Raw genomic sequence first — 14,110 nt, 5'->3', positions numbered from 1 at the left:
ACTCTCCACTACATCAATGTGCCCTCTATCCCGGTACTGTATATAAGCACCTCATTCAAATAATGTTATCACTTTTTTGAGACTGACTCCATCCCAGTTTCTAGTACCAGCTGTTAGTGGGGAGGAAGGGCAGGAGAGTGTGAAAAGAGGTAAGTAGCATTGGAAATACATTTTCAATTTAGGAAAATGTTAATTTCCAAAACATACATAACTCCGCTCCCACTTTTAACTAGAATCTCACACTGAGAAAGTGTCTGCATAGATCATGGGTGTGTCAACAGAAGATTGGCACCCTAGTGGGGGAACCACACTACATCCAGGATAGGTATGCTCTTCACCCTGAATGTAATTCCTGTATCGTGGGGAGAACTGTATGTGAGTGATCATAACTATGGGCCAGCTCCAACCAGATAGCCGAGGTTCCACTACTCGGGGTTGGAATTAAGGGGTCTTGGTCCCTGTATCCCACACTGGTAGTTCGGGCAATTGGACTTCAATGTTATATCTATACATACTAATGAGTGGATCCCAACCTGTAGCCATAGAGTAATACCACCAGAATCATGACAAGAAAATAAGCAACACCGAAGTGGACAAACCTCCTCCACCTGAAGAAGCCCAAAAAAGGCAACACCTTATGCTCAGAATGATGGAATCGTGTATGGCTTACTCAACAAAAAGGAAACAGAACTCATCCAGTCTGGAATTATGAACATTCATCCTTATTCCCCAACTGTATGAGCCCCTGGAATTATGGGGAGGATGTGGAACAACTGTGCTCAACCAAGGACCCAGTATGTGACCACCTCGCCTTCAAAAATTATGAGGAGATAATGAACCATCTTCCATGAACAATGTACTGAATCTATATTGATCAAACAGAAGGGCCATGCACACCCCAACCAGATAGCGAAGCATCAAATCTGAACTGATATTATGAGTAGGCTCCTGCATAGGCTGGTGCTGCTCCTACCAACATCTGGGAAAAAGAAAAACATCCAGAAGCTCAAGTAGGAGAGCCCCCAACTTTGCCCTCTTCTCTAAGAGTGGAGAAATTCAATCAAACACTCTGGAGGAAAAGCCTCTGTCCATCATCCCAGTGACTGGAAAGTGGGTGTGGGAAGGACTTCCTAGCTCCGCTACTAGAATCTGGGGGGTAATGTGCATTGAGGAGTCCTATGGAACAGTGCTCTAGAAACAGTGTAATAGGTGAACCAAGTTCCTTAAATTTTTAAAAGCAAAATGACACAAATTTATTCAATTTGATGACTGGAAGGGATAGACAGGATTCCCTTATGCCTTAGACATGATAGTCCATGAGTGGCTGTCCAACATTGTACAGTAATACACCTGATCAGCTCTTAGGTGGTCTTATGGAACACCTCATTTCCACAGTGCCTGTTGCAACCTATATAAAGTATACTGAATTAGTCGTTGCTTGTGTGGAATTAGTTTGATAAAAGCACACTTGCCACAGAGTGGGATCCTGTGAAAACAAGTTAAGGTACCCTGAAAGGTAACAATGAAAAGACTCACCCCTCTGTATAAACTAGCTGAAATGGTTAAGATAGCTACAGGAGATAGGCAAAAAATCTCATCTGAAGAGACTGCCAGATCAGGTAAATAATGCGAGATAAAAGTATTGGAGGAGGTCCACATACCAGTCTGCACAATGACCTTCAGTGGGCAACTTGACCAAGCCACTAAGCGCATAGAAATGTGACAAATCTGATTAGATGTGACTCTCATATAAATCCTCACCTTTAAAGAGAGCCTAGAAGAAAATGCATTGTCTAGCATCTCTAAAAGCATTAGAGCAGGCAACAAAACCTTCAAGACCATCACTGAACATGACCACGATCGAAATCTGATTGAACATAGAAGTGAGAAATAGTGATCAGATGAATAGGTGAATAGGACTTTAACCCCTTTCCTGTCTGACAATGTTTTGGATAAGAAGAACTGGTCTGAGGATGTAGAGAGAATAAGAAAGAGGTCTGTGGACAAATTACTCCAACTCGTGATGTCTGTAGGTCAGCAGCCATGAAAAATAAACCTTCAGGTAAAAGGGATACATGGTATATACAAGTCAGGGCACAAAGAGGTGTTGAGAAAGAGCCTGTACTGTAATCTTAATATACCTGTTAGATAACTGGAATGGTCATTTGGGACCAAGGACCTAAAGCTACTTGAAAAACAATAAATTTAGCATTTCCTTTAGCTTTAAGGCCTTTTGCACCAGGGTATTTGACTTGGTGAACTTATTTTTTTCTACATTGGTTGTGAAAACAAATTAGTCATGTAGTTTTCAAATATACATATCAAAGCCAAAAAAAAAGTAAAAAAATATCAGGCACTAGAAAAGAATGTTTGAAAAATACCAGAATTTAACTGACTTTCCAACTGACCTAAAAAAATATTTTTAAAAAATTCCATTATTGCTCAGAGCAATGCCTTTAGTTTCAACACCTCTAGCTCTCCTCCTGAACTATCGACTTTGACAACTAAAACAAAACACATAATTGTCTTATTTACGTACTTCAGAATGTACTCTTTCTATTGGTTATAATAAACATGTCGAATAGCATTATCAAAGGAAATTATACATATTTCTTAAAATACAGAAAATATAGGAGGGCTATGTCATATGGGTTGAACAAATATAGCGATATCTCAGTAATGTAAGAAGATATTGAAATTTTATAATCTGATTTGTAAATATCTGTAGCACATTTCTAATAGGTTGAACAATAGGAACCAATTTATAAGGGAAGAGTAAATATTTCCTTTCGAAATTAAAAAAATTAAAACTCAGATAATATAAAATATATATTGTATACAACAAACTTGTAATGTTTACTAAATATTTGCAAAACCCTGTGAAGATACACATAGTAAATCCAGAATTATAGTAAACATTACAATGTATGGCTTTGCTGATGAGGGGTCATACAATGGACTCATTTTGATACAGTATTGAAACTCTAAAATATGTTAACTGAAAAAATTCTTCAATATCATTATTAAATACAAAGTATCATGTCAGCAAAATTTAGGTAAAAGAATAATATATTTCTCCTTTCTATCTTCAAAACATTACTTATGGTTACGTGCTAAATTCTGTGTGAAAGGAAGAAAAGGAAAAATTTAATGAACACCATTCATATAGAGGTAAACCATTTTCCAATCAAAAAATACAGAATAATCCTTCATTAAACCTCATAACTGATGTAAAAATTGTTTACAGTGATTACCTAACACCTGAAAATACACAAAGAAAGTTTTACAATTGTTTGATGCATACAAAGAAACAGCTTGCATGGATATTTTTGAAAAGTTCCAATGAAAATGCCAAAAAAATATTCATTTCAAATGCAAATAAAAAACCAACTCACAAAACCTAAGCAGTGTTTAGCAAACACTGAACACCTATCAGAAAGCATATATTTCATAAGCTGCCCTCATCAGTTTGAAAACAAAAACATATTTGTGTAATTTAACTGATATCACAAATATTAACATAAGGAAAAAGAATTCCTGTATGAGTAGCATGAGAATGAGTTCCCCAAAGAATTAACAATGCTTGAGTGTAGCAGAACAAAAACAAATTGGACAAGCATAACACCTCTTACTCATTTTTTATTTAAAAAAAACTTTTTTCTAAAATCAGAAATAAAGCATCAATATATTTGAATGTATTTTCAATCACTAAAATTATGATAACAAAAGTATAAGGGTCAATGAATTTCATTCCATTGTAGAACTATTTTGACAAAATCAGTTGACATTTCTTAAATTCTATATTTAATTACTACTATTTTAAGAAAACTCAAAACTTTCATCATTACATAACAAAAAGAAAAGAGTATTTATTTGCTGTACATTACATATATTTGAATTGGATTTCCAAGAATAAGTTGATATAAAATGTGCAAAAAGGTGCAACTTTTTTCACTTTAAAACATAAATTGCATTGATAGAAGAAATCCTTGTGATTTTTCTGCAAGCACTAGAAGCTTAGACGTTAAGACTGAATATAGGATTAGAAAGAAATATGTTATTAAATAGAGTAGTTTAAAGATTGTAAAATGGGTCACTTCAATATCTTGTACAGCCAAATTTATGATAAAAGAATTTCTTTCAATAATGAATTTTTATAACTATTCTTATTTCTTTTTTATGACCATCAATAATAAATAATAGCTTATTACAGAATAACATTTCATATAAAATCATTGTGAATTTTCTAAGGATATGAAACTTTTGGAATTATTTCTTTCAAAAGTGTAGCTTATATAAATCAAAACAAATGTAAAAGAAACAAGAAAAATACAAGGTAAGATCATACAGAGAGAAGAAAAATTAAACAAACAATTTTCCTCTCCAGCTACTTCTATAGAAAGTTTTCAACGTAAATTTAGGAATGTCTTGCAATGCTATATTTGTTAAGTAGTACTATGTTATACATTTCTTACCTTTACCACAGCGATTGCAAGTAGATCTTCTGGCAAAGTTAATGTTGCCACACCTGGAAGTAAGTAATGATAATAATGCATCAATAATGAATTATTCTGCATGACATTTAAATAGAGTTGTGCTTGAAGGTTTATTCTCTGGCCTGGAATTTGAAGATATTTCTAATGGAAAATTCAATTTTTTTTTTGTATAATGCCTATTACAAAAAACAAACACACATCACCAAAACATTATATATAGCAACTCTTACTGTGAAGCAGTGGGGCACAATGAATTATGTTAACAACGGCACTGCTTCAATAAAATGTACTGAATATTTAGTGTATAAGACATAACAAAAGTGGTATGGAAGAATAAGTATGTAACAAAATACATGCAAATACTTATAATTTTGATAAGGGAATGAAAGCAGTGATGTAACTCTATGTCCCCCCCCCCCCAAGGTGTATGTTTAATCATCAACAGTGTTGTGAAAAAAATGATAACATTCTATCATTATATTTGAAGGTACACATTTATTTTCTAATAGAACTGTTAAAGTTATTTATTCCATTTTGCTGTTTATTAGATATATTTAATTAATCAAAATGTTATGTTAAAATGAGTGTAAACATGCCTGGAATGGTGACTGTCAAGTACATTTGTTTTGCTGAAGTTAGCTGCAGTTCTTTCAATTGGCTGCAATAAGGTGCAAGCTTAATGTATGTAGCTATATGAATGCCTCATTAACTACAAACGTGAACATAAGCAGTGTGCATTTTTTTAAATATAAAAACATGATTAGTGTTCTATAGGATATTTAAACTAAATGTGAATGTCTTATATGTAAAAGGGTTTTCATTCAAATATAAACCAGTTGTTATTGTGACTCATTAGTAAATTGTGCAAATATAAATGTTAATGAAGGTTCAAATCTTTGTTTGATAATATGTTCGGAATCTTCAGAGGTCAAAATTTATCCTTCACTACAGTTCTACATTTAATTAACTAATTTTGAAGTTTTGCAAAGCTGTAAAAAAATACTAGTTTCAACAAAAATACAAATTGATCATATTAAGCAATATTCAATAGGCCAGCTATCAAACAAATAAGAAATATGCGGAACATTTTTATTATGATACACAATAGCAAAAAAGAAGAAAACCGTGAAGTTATAAGAAAAATTATGGTAGAGTCTGATATGATTAAAGCTAAACAATTAGTAGAATTTGCTAATCAATTACATTCAACTGATCAATTCTCAAAAATGGTTTAGTAAAACATAATACTAAAAATTGGGTTTTGATACCCATGGTGGGCAGAGCAGAGAGAGCCTGCTGGGTAGCTTTGTGCTTAACAACAACCAAACATTATGCCAATATCCTGACTGCTAGTAATATTCATAAACCCTAATTTGGATTATTTGATTATTTTCTTGAGTTGTGACATTAATCGATTAAGTTGAGCAAACATGAATTAAACTAAAATAATAATAATGAAAAACCTTAAAGGCAATATTGATTAATGAATAGCTGAAATAACTGGAAATATAAATTCTGATTAGTTAATTATTCTTGTGACATTAATTGATTGAATAATAATTTTAGTTGCTGAATAGTTGGAATGATCAAAACCAGTAACAATTTTTAACACTTATTCTTAACTTTTTTAATGCAAACTGCAGTTCATTATGAAAAATTTCTATAAACACAAGTAAAATCATGACCTATATCTCCAGAATGTATCTTTATTAGCTCAATATTTCGCTATTACAGCTCTGTCAGGAGCTATTGATATCCTACAAGTTCACTAATCCAGTTAAATCTAAATTGGAACACTTTCATTCGTAAAACAAACATTGATACACGTTTAGAAATATCATACTGTATTAAAATACTATCAAACATTTTTGAATTTATACTGTTAAGACAAATCAAACCAACAATGCTAAATAAACAAGATGCGTAAACCAATAAATAAACTACTGGATTTAGAATAGAATACCTATCTAAAACATTTCTTCATATTTGTATTGGTAAGTATTTTTCCATCTTATTATATCAATACATACAAAAAACAATGTCTGAACATATATTTCAACCCCTGTAAGTGTTTATAGAGACTTCATCAAAGTTCAACATATCAAAATCTTTAAAATGGCATTAATGTCTCTACAGTAAAGGCCAACCTTTGTATTTGTTCAATTTAGTTTTATTTTTCTTGATTAAAATGGATTCTTTAATTTTTCTGTCCAGAAAATTATAACATTTAGATAACATCTTGACATCCGATAAGATGTTATCCACTTGTGGTAGGCCACATTATTTTCCCTAATGTTCTGCAATAGCATTGTCAGTATTAAGGTTTTGAATGTCACACACATGTTCAGATATTCGATCATGTACAGGTCAGCAAGTTTCACCTATAAACGTACTAGAGCATCTGCCACAAGTTACTTCACAATTAATGTTTTTGCTATGGCATCTATCATGTAGTCCATATTTAGTAGCTTCACAGTTATTTTTCATACATTGTGTTTCTTTCTTGTATGCTTAACTTGTTATTAATGATTTAAGAGAGATGCCTGATTTTTGTACTATTTTAATAGGCAAGTCTGATGCTCTAATTAATGTATTTACTTTTGTGGTATATAATATCACTTATATATGGAATCACCCAAGTTGCCTGAACATTAAATGTGCTTTATTTTTATGGTTCAAGAGAAAATGCCTATTTTCTTTTTGCCCATTAAAATTTCTTATTATGTTTTGTATAAATTTCTGTGGATAGGCATTTTTTCTTAAAAAGAGTCATCAGGTTTTCCCTAGCCTCCTCCCACATTTCTTTGTTATTCCATACTTTATCAATCCTATGGAGGTAGCCAATAACAACACCTCTTTTTACAGCAGGGGGACGATAAGAGTGGAAATGCAAACAAAGAGCTTTAGTAGACGGCTTGCTGAAAATACCAGTAAAGATTTCCCCATTCTTGACACGAATTGTAGTATCTAGAAACAGTAAATTTCCACCTAGTATGGCATAAGCAAGTGTAAATTTTATGAATAGAATTAAGTATGGTAAAAGTTTAGCTCCAACTAATCTAGAGCAAAAAATGTACACAAGTTACAGTGGTAATTGAATATAGAGCAAATTTAATAAAGGCTTAACTTCTAGATTTCAGTGTCTGTGATTACAATTCTTTTGTATTCTTTTGAAATTGAAAATGCTGATGATCAGCTCAATACTTAGCACTCATTTGCTTCCTCTTAAGTTAGTTAACTGAAAATATAATCCTGTATTTATAAAAGTATTGTTGCAATAAATATACTAATTTGACTGCAAATGTTTTGTGGGTCTCTGCTAATAAACAATGAATGTAAAAGCAAATACAGCTTCTAAAAACTATTGTTTATAACCAATATCAAGCTCAAGTTTCCATGTAAGAGTATTTAAATGTCCAAAAACACATAAATAATGTATATATATATATATATGTGTTGTTTTTAATTTATTTTTATTGTTCTATTAACATAACAGCAATGATTTCCATATATGACTATGTTGAAGATCTAGATTACCCTCCATCTAGATAATTAATGCTATTTCATTTAAACAAACCCCTACGAGTTCATTTGCTCATGGACCATTGTCGGGGGTATGGGAATAGACTCATGGTGGTTTTATTGACAGTAATTTATTACTTTCTTAGAATGCATAGAGACTAAACTGTATGATTCTCCTATTTGGACTATGAACTAATTCTGACAGGCAAGATGTATGTATTATTAGTTTTCAATGTAAGTTTATTTAAGAAACTGTTTGTTTTCATGTGATACATTGTGCTTGTTCATCATTGGCATCTGTTGTGAACTCCATAGAAACATTTGAGTGCAAATGACCATTGTTTAGTTAGGTTTGATGTTTTGCTGCATATGGCAATAAAGAATAACAAGATTTTAGTTCCAAATTTCAAAAAACAAAATTCTGAAGGGATGAGAAAAGAATTATCTCCTTGAATTGAGCAACTGAATTAATTGGAGATATACTGATCAAATGTGGAAAACTATTTTTAAATAAATTCTTAAATATTCAAGATAAGTTTGTTTCTCAAAGGAAAAAAAAGGGTGGATGCAAGTAAAAAACCATATTGGCTCAAAAAGGGTATAAAGTAAAAGATTAAAGAAAGCATTATAAATTTTAAATTGACTGCAATAAAAAAATTTTGAAGATAATAGAAGATCAAGAGAGTTGGTCAGATGTGAAGTAAGAAAATAAATTATATGAAAAATGATTGGCTTAAAATGTAAAAGATAATAAGGACTTCCTTAAATGCCTTAAGGACAACCAAAATGTTAGGATAGGAGTAGGGCCTTTTAGGGATGATACAGGAAGGCTAATATCTCATGATTATGGGATGGCTGGGTTATTAAATTTTATTTTTTCTTCAATGTTTATTAATGATAATTAAGCAATATTCCTCATATTAAGCAGTTGCAAGATGAGAACAAGATGATCACATTAATTCTGGGCCTAAAAAATCAGGAAACTGAAACAATGACAGAACTCATGAGCCACATAATATACCCATAAGAGTTTGAAAGATGTTAAAAACTGAATATGTAAACCACTTGCTACTACCAGAAAGTTGGATGATGATTAACATTACTCCTCTTTTCAAGGTAGGTGATAAAAATTGTCCCTGTAACTCTAGACCTATTAGTTTTACATCATTGGTAGAAAATATTTTTTTAATGTCTGATAAAAGATGCTTTGCAAAGTTACTTATCAAAGTTCAGAATTTGGTTGGATGTTCACAATGATTTACTAGGGAAAAATCTTGCCTCACTGATCTTTAGACTCTCTGAAGCAGTTACTGTTTATGTAGATGGGAGTACAGGTATAAATTTAGTGTTCCTGGATTTTCAGAAAGCATTTGCCAAGAGATCACATAAAATACTTGTTAAAAAAGTTATCTCTGTAGGCGTGGGGGACAGGATGGCTCATTGGATATAAAACTGGTTGGAAGGAAGAAAGCAGAAGCTTATTATAAATGGAGTCCAGCCAAACTGAATTAACACCTTCCATGATATGCCTGAGATAACTCGCGCACTCTCCATGTTTCAACAGATATTTAAATAGTTAATTAGGGCAAACCATTTCTTGCTGTGTTTTTAATTACTTGCCTGAATTTATTTGCATGTTATGATGCATGCTAGATGACATTGGAAATGCTGTTTGTGCCGATCTCTATTGAATTTATTCTGAACTATGTATCATGAGCTTTTTATCCGTTACCGTAGTTTCACTGAATTAACACTAATCAGCACACCTGGGGTCCACATGCACCACAACAACTTTCTCAGTTGTATATCTTTATCATAATCATTACAAATTTATATCAATTTATGTAATTGTCAGCCAGAAGCCCTTGATCAACATGACACTAATATTTTCGATACAAGTTGACAGAGTACGTAGCTATAATCTAATATTTATCTTGGGTCTACACAGACCCCATATCATTGACCATCACTATACATGCAGTTCAGCCTATAGCATATGAAACAAATTTTTAAACGTTTATTTCACTATATATGCTGTTATAGAGAATAATTCTTCAAAGTAGTACAGTATCATCTTATCTTATAACATCATTGTGGTAAGCATATGTGCGTATCTCATTCCTCAACAAGTGTTCTCTATGATGACTGCTTATAATGGCCCTATTTTGTAGAAACCTTGTTTGATAATTGTTGTAAATAACCTGCTTATTGGATTTTTAATCCACAGCCTACTATAAGGATACATTTGTGTTTGGGTCTGGTCAAACCCAAGGTGACCCACGATATACACTTTCAGTTTTCTTTGAGTTGAATTTTGCAGTATGGTGGTAATCTCATCATATATTGGTAGATAATGATCAGAATATAGGAGAATAAAAAAAACATTGGCATTTTTGATACACAGTTTGTATAAGAAATAGGTAAATATTACTTATATGTATACTATGTTGGCAAATCATGACATAAAGAGGTAACGTGGTTTTTTTCTCTCCCTGCTGATATTTAGTAAAATACTTTCTTGTGGAATTATGTTTGTTTTTCTTCAGTATAGTTGAATAGTTGTAAAACATTTGAAATTGAAAAGAAAAAAAGTCCTGAACAGATTGCTTTTTGATAATAATATAAAGAAAGAATACTAAACGTTTTTGTAGGGCTAACAAAAAGTGTGTTTACATTGACATGGTTAATGCTTATGCCTAAGTTTACAATAGCTTGCTTTTTATGGTGAAAATATTTTTCATTTATTGAAAACATCATACACAGAAATAAGAAATAACTCATAAAATGGCTTCTAAATGTTGTGATGTTTGTATCAAGCCTTTGCCTGTCAATGGAGACTATGTAAAATGTTGTGGAATTTGTAATGGTTCACGTCATTATGAATGTAGCGGATTGTCAGAGATGACATACAGACATATGTCTAATGCCATAAAATTGTCATACCACTGTTACCACTGTCGAGATACTACTAAATGATAAAATAATTCTGGTTTATTCAATGACAGAAAATGCAATTTGACAGCAAGCAACAATGGAAATCTAGTTAATGAAACTGTTACTGAAACAATGAATTCGTTAAAATCTACTGATATTGGAGATCAAGAAAAGATCCTAAAAACTCAGCTAGATTTGGATGTGACTGAACATGATTTACAGAATCCAGTGGTACCTACTGTGCTCTAAAATATAAACATAAAATTAAACATGTTAGATGAAATATTTTGTCAGCTAAGTATGATGAAATATCCTTAATACAAAGCATGCATGCAGAAGATATCAAAATACTGAAAAAGGATGAGAAAAGTCTGAAGTCTAATAATAATACTAAAAACAGTGATTTAACTTCAAAAATATTAACTCAAGTTAATGATCTGGAACAGTATGAATGAAGAAGCAATACAGAGATACATGTAATAATAAAAGATAATGAGGAATTGAAAGATATTCTACACAAAGTGGCTGAAAAGTTTAGTAAACCAGATTATAAAAAAAACATGAAATATTAATGGCTCATAGAATACCTGTCCACGATAGTAAAAAGATAGTACCTATAATAGTTAAATTCAAAAGTATTTTGAATAAAGAGAAATGGTTGAAGAATAAAAAGAAAGTAGTTAAACAAAGTCAAATCCAACAGAATATGGGTGAAGACAGAGTTTATATAAACGAAAGTCTAACAGCTGCTAATAAAGAACTATTTTGGAAGGCAAGAACATTATTAAAAGAAAAACTATATAAATTTATTTGGACAAAAAATAGTAATGTGTTTATAAGGCAATCAGAAACTGAGGATGTAATAAATTAAAATTGAATTGTAATTTTGAAAATTTTTTATTTAATTTGTTGTAATCTATGGTTTTTAGTCTAAGAAATAGTGAACACACTGATATCAATTGTAAAAAGTAGAAACTATAAATGATGTTATACACAAATTAGAGCATATTGAAGGTGATATTTTGAATTTCTTACATATTAATATTAATAATATTTACGATAAGTGGGACTATTTTTTGTACAGTTGCTGATGAAGTTTTGATATTATTAGATATATTAATAATCACAGAGACATTTGTGAAAGAACATGAAATCCAAAATTATAATTTGGAAGTCTATGAAAAAAATTTATAAATGTAAAAGTAATAACGGAAGAGGAGAAATTTTAATTTTTTTTTATAAAAAACATTTACCTATAGAATTAGTGAAATTAAGTTTGGAAGATGTAGAAATATTATCATTTCCTGTTGAGGTAAATGACTATAAAGTTTTAATACTTCCAATTTACAGACTTCCAAATTACAATTCTAATCTTTATATTTTAAATTTGGAAAATTGCTAAATGAATTAAAAAACTGTAAACATATAGTATATCTTGGTGATATAAATATCAATATTAAAGAAAAAATAATGAAAATAGTAATCTGATCAATGACTATCAAACTTGTTACATTTTAATGGATTTTAACAAAATATAAATGTTAACACAAAATCAGAATGGAGAAGTGGAAAGTTGGTTCAATCCTTTTTAGATCATGTTTATACAAAACTTACAGTTGTAAATGTAAAGAGTTGTGATGAAGGAACAAATACCAGATCATAGGATAATTTTTGGTTAGTTTAAAAACAGTAAAACAAACTATGAAAAAAGAGCATAGAAAATGTTTTAATGATTAATAAAATTAAAATAAATAGTGTTATAAATGATATAAACAGCTATAATTGGGAAGAGTTCTTAAGATTAAAAGATCCTGAGATAATGTATGAAAAACTGGTTTGTGTGTTAAATGAAATTCAAAATATACATTTGAGATTAAAATAAGAAAAAGGAATACAGAATATAAACCTTGGATATATTCTGATATTTTGGATTTAATAAGAGAAAAGGATAAATTATAGCATAAGTATAAATGTCTGAAGAATAAAACAAATGAAGCAGTTTACAAAGAAAAGAGAAATTCTGTAACATGTTTTATAGGAAAGGCAAAAATTTTCTGGCATTCAGGGTAAAATGAAAGAAACTTGGAAATGTATTAATGAATTAGTAAATAATCATGTTAATGATGAATCACTTGAAGAAAAAATAAAGCGAAATTTTATCAGTACAAATATAAGTATTACAGATTTAGTAAATAATTCTAAAAGAGAGTTTATAAATAAGATAAATACTCTAAAAAGTAACCATAATAATGAAAATAATAATTATGTCACAAATAGAAAAAAATTATCTTCAGATTGTGTCTCACAGACTAATATGACTTATTTCCCTCCAATAACATAAAAAGTTATTAATATAATAAATTTAATGGATATTAACAAAGGACCAGGAATTGATGGTATGCAATTAGGATACATAAAACCATGTATTAATGTACTAGCAAAGGTTATAATATGCCTCTTAAATTTAATTTATGAAAAAGGGAAAATATCTGTTGGACTTAAAATATCAATGATAAAACCTATTTAAAAGTCAGGAAAACAAAAAATATTTCAATAATTATAGACCAATTTCCATTTTACCTGTGATTGAAAAAATAATGGAAAGGTATGTATATAACAAAATGTTGGATTTTATTGAAATAAATAATATTATAAACAAGTGTTAATATGGATTTATTAAAAATAAAAGTACCACATTACTAATAGAAAACTTTTGAAATGATGTAAATTTACAATTAGATAAAAATAAAAAGGTACTTGCATTATTTCTGGATTTAAGTAGAGTTTGATACATTAAATCATAAAATAGTGCTGGATAAACTGCTACATACAAGGGGAAAGTTACATAACTGGTTCATGAATTATTTGAGTAATAGGGTTCCAATAACAAGAATCAAAGAAATAACGGGTAATCCAGTGACTATAACCTATAGTGTTCCACAAAGTTCTATTTTAGCTCCACTACTATTAAACTTATATGTTAATGATATTGTAAATATAGGTTTAAAGAGTAAAATATATCAACATGCAGATGATACAGCTTTAACTATAACTCATGTTGATATGGAAGTTGAAAAGGAAATTTTACAAGTTGATTTTAATAAATTAAGGTATTGGCTTAATATAAATGAAATATACACTGAGTGGTCACAAGTAAA

The 14,110-nt window shown here is 30.4% G+C and overlaps 1 protein-coding gene across 6 annotated transcripts in view; it reads right to left on the bottom strand.

Moving 5' to 3' along the window:
- LOC106468401 (zinc finger Ran-binding domain-containing protein 2-like) overlaps positions 1 to 14,110 on the bottom strand; it is a 100,032-nt gene that overhangs the window by 31,475 nt on the left and 54,447 nt on the right. For all 6 annotated transcript variants that reach the window (XM_013928826.2, XM_013928824.2, XM_013928825.2 and 3 more), the window contains exon 3: positions 4,476 to 4,528. In XM_013928826.2, the coding sequence (XP_013784280.1) occupies positions 4,476 to 4,528 (53 nt within the window). The remainder of the gene's footprint in view (positions 1 to 4,475; positions 4,529 to 14,110) is intronic.

The sequence above is a fragment of the Limulus polyphemus genome, unplaced genomic scaffold, assembly GCF_000517525.1.
Source record: "Limulus polyphemus unplaced genomic scaffold, Limulus_polyphemus-2.1.2 Scaffold2995, whole genome shotgun sequence".
Classification (NCBI taxonomy): Eukaryota; Metazoa; Arthropoda; class Merostomata; order Xiphosura; family Limulidae; genus Limulus; species Limulus polyphemus.
This window is presented reverse-complemented; position numbering and strand designations above follow the sequence as displayed.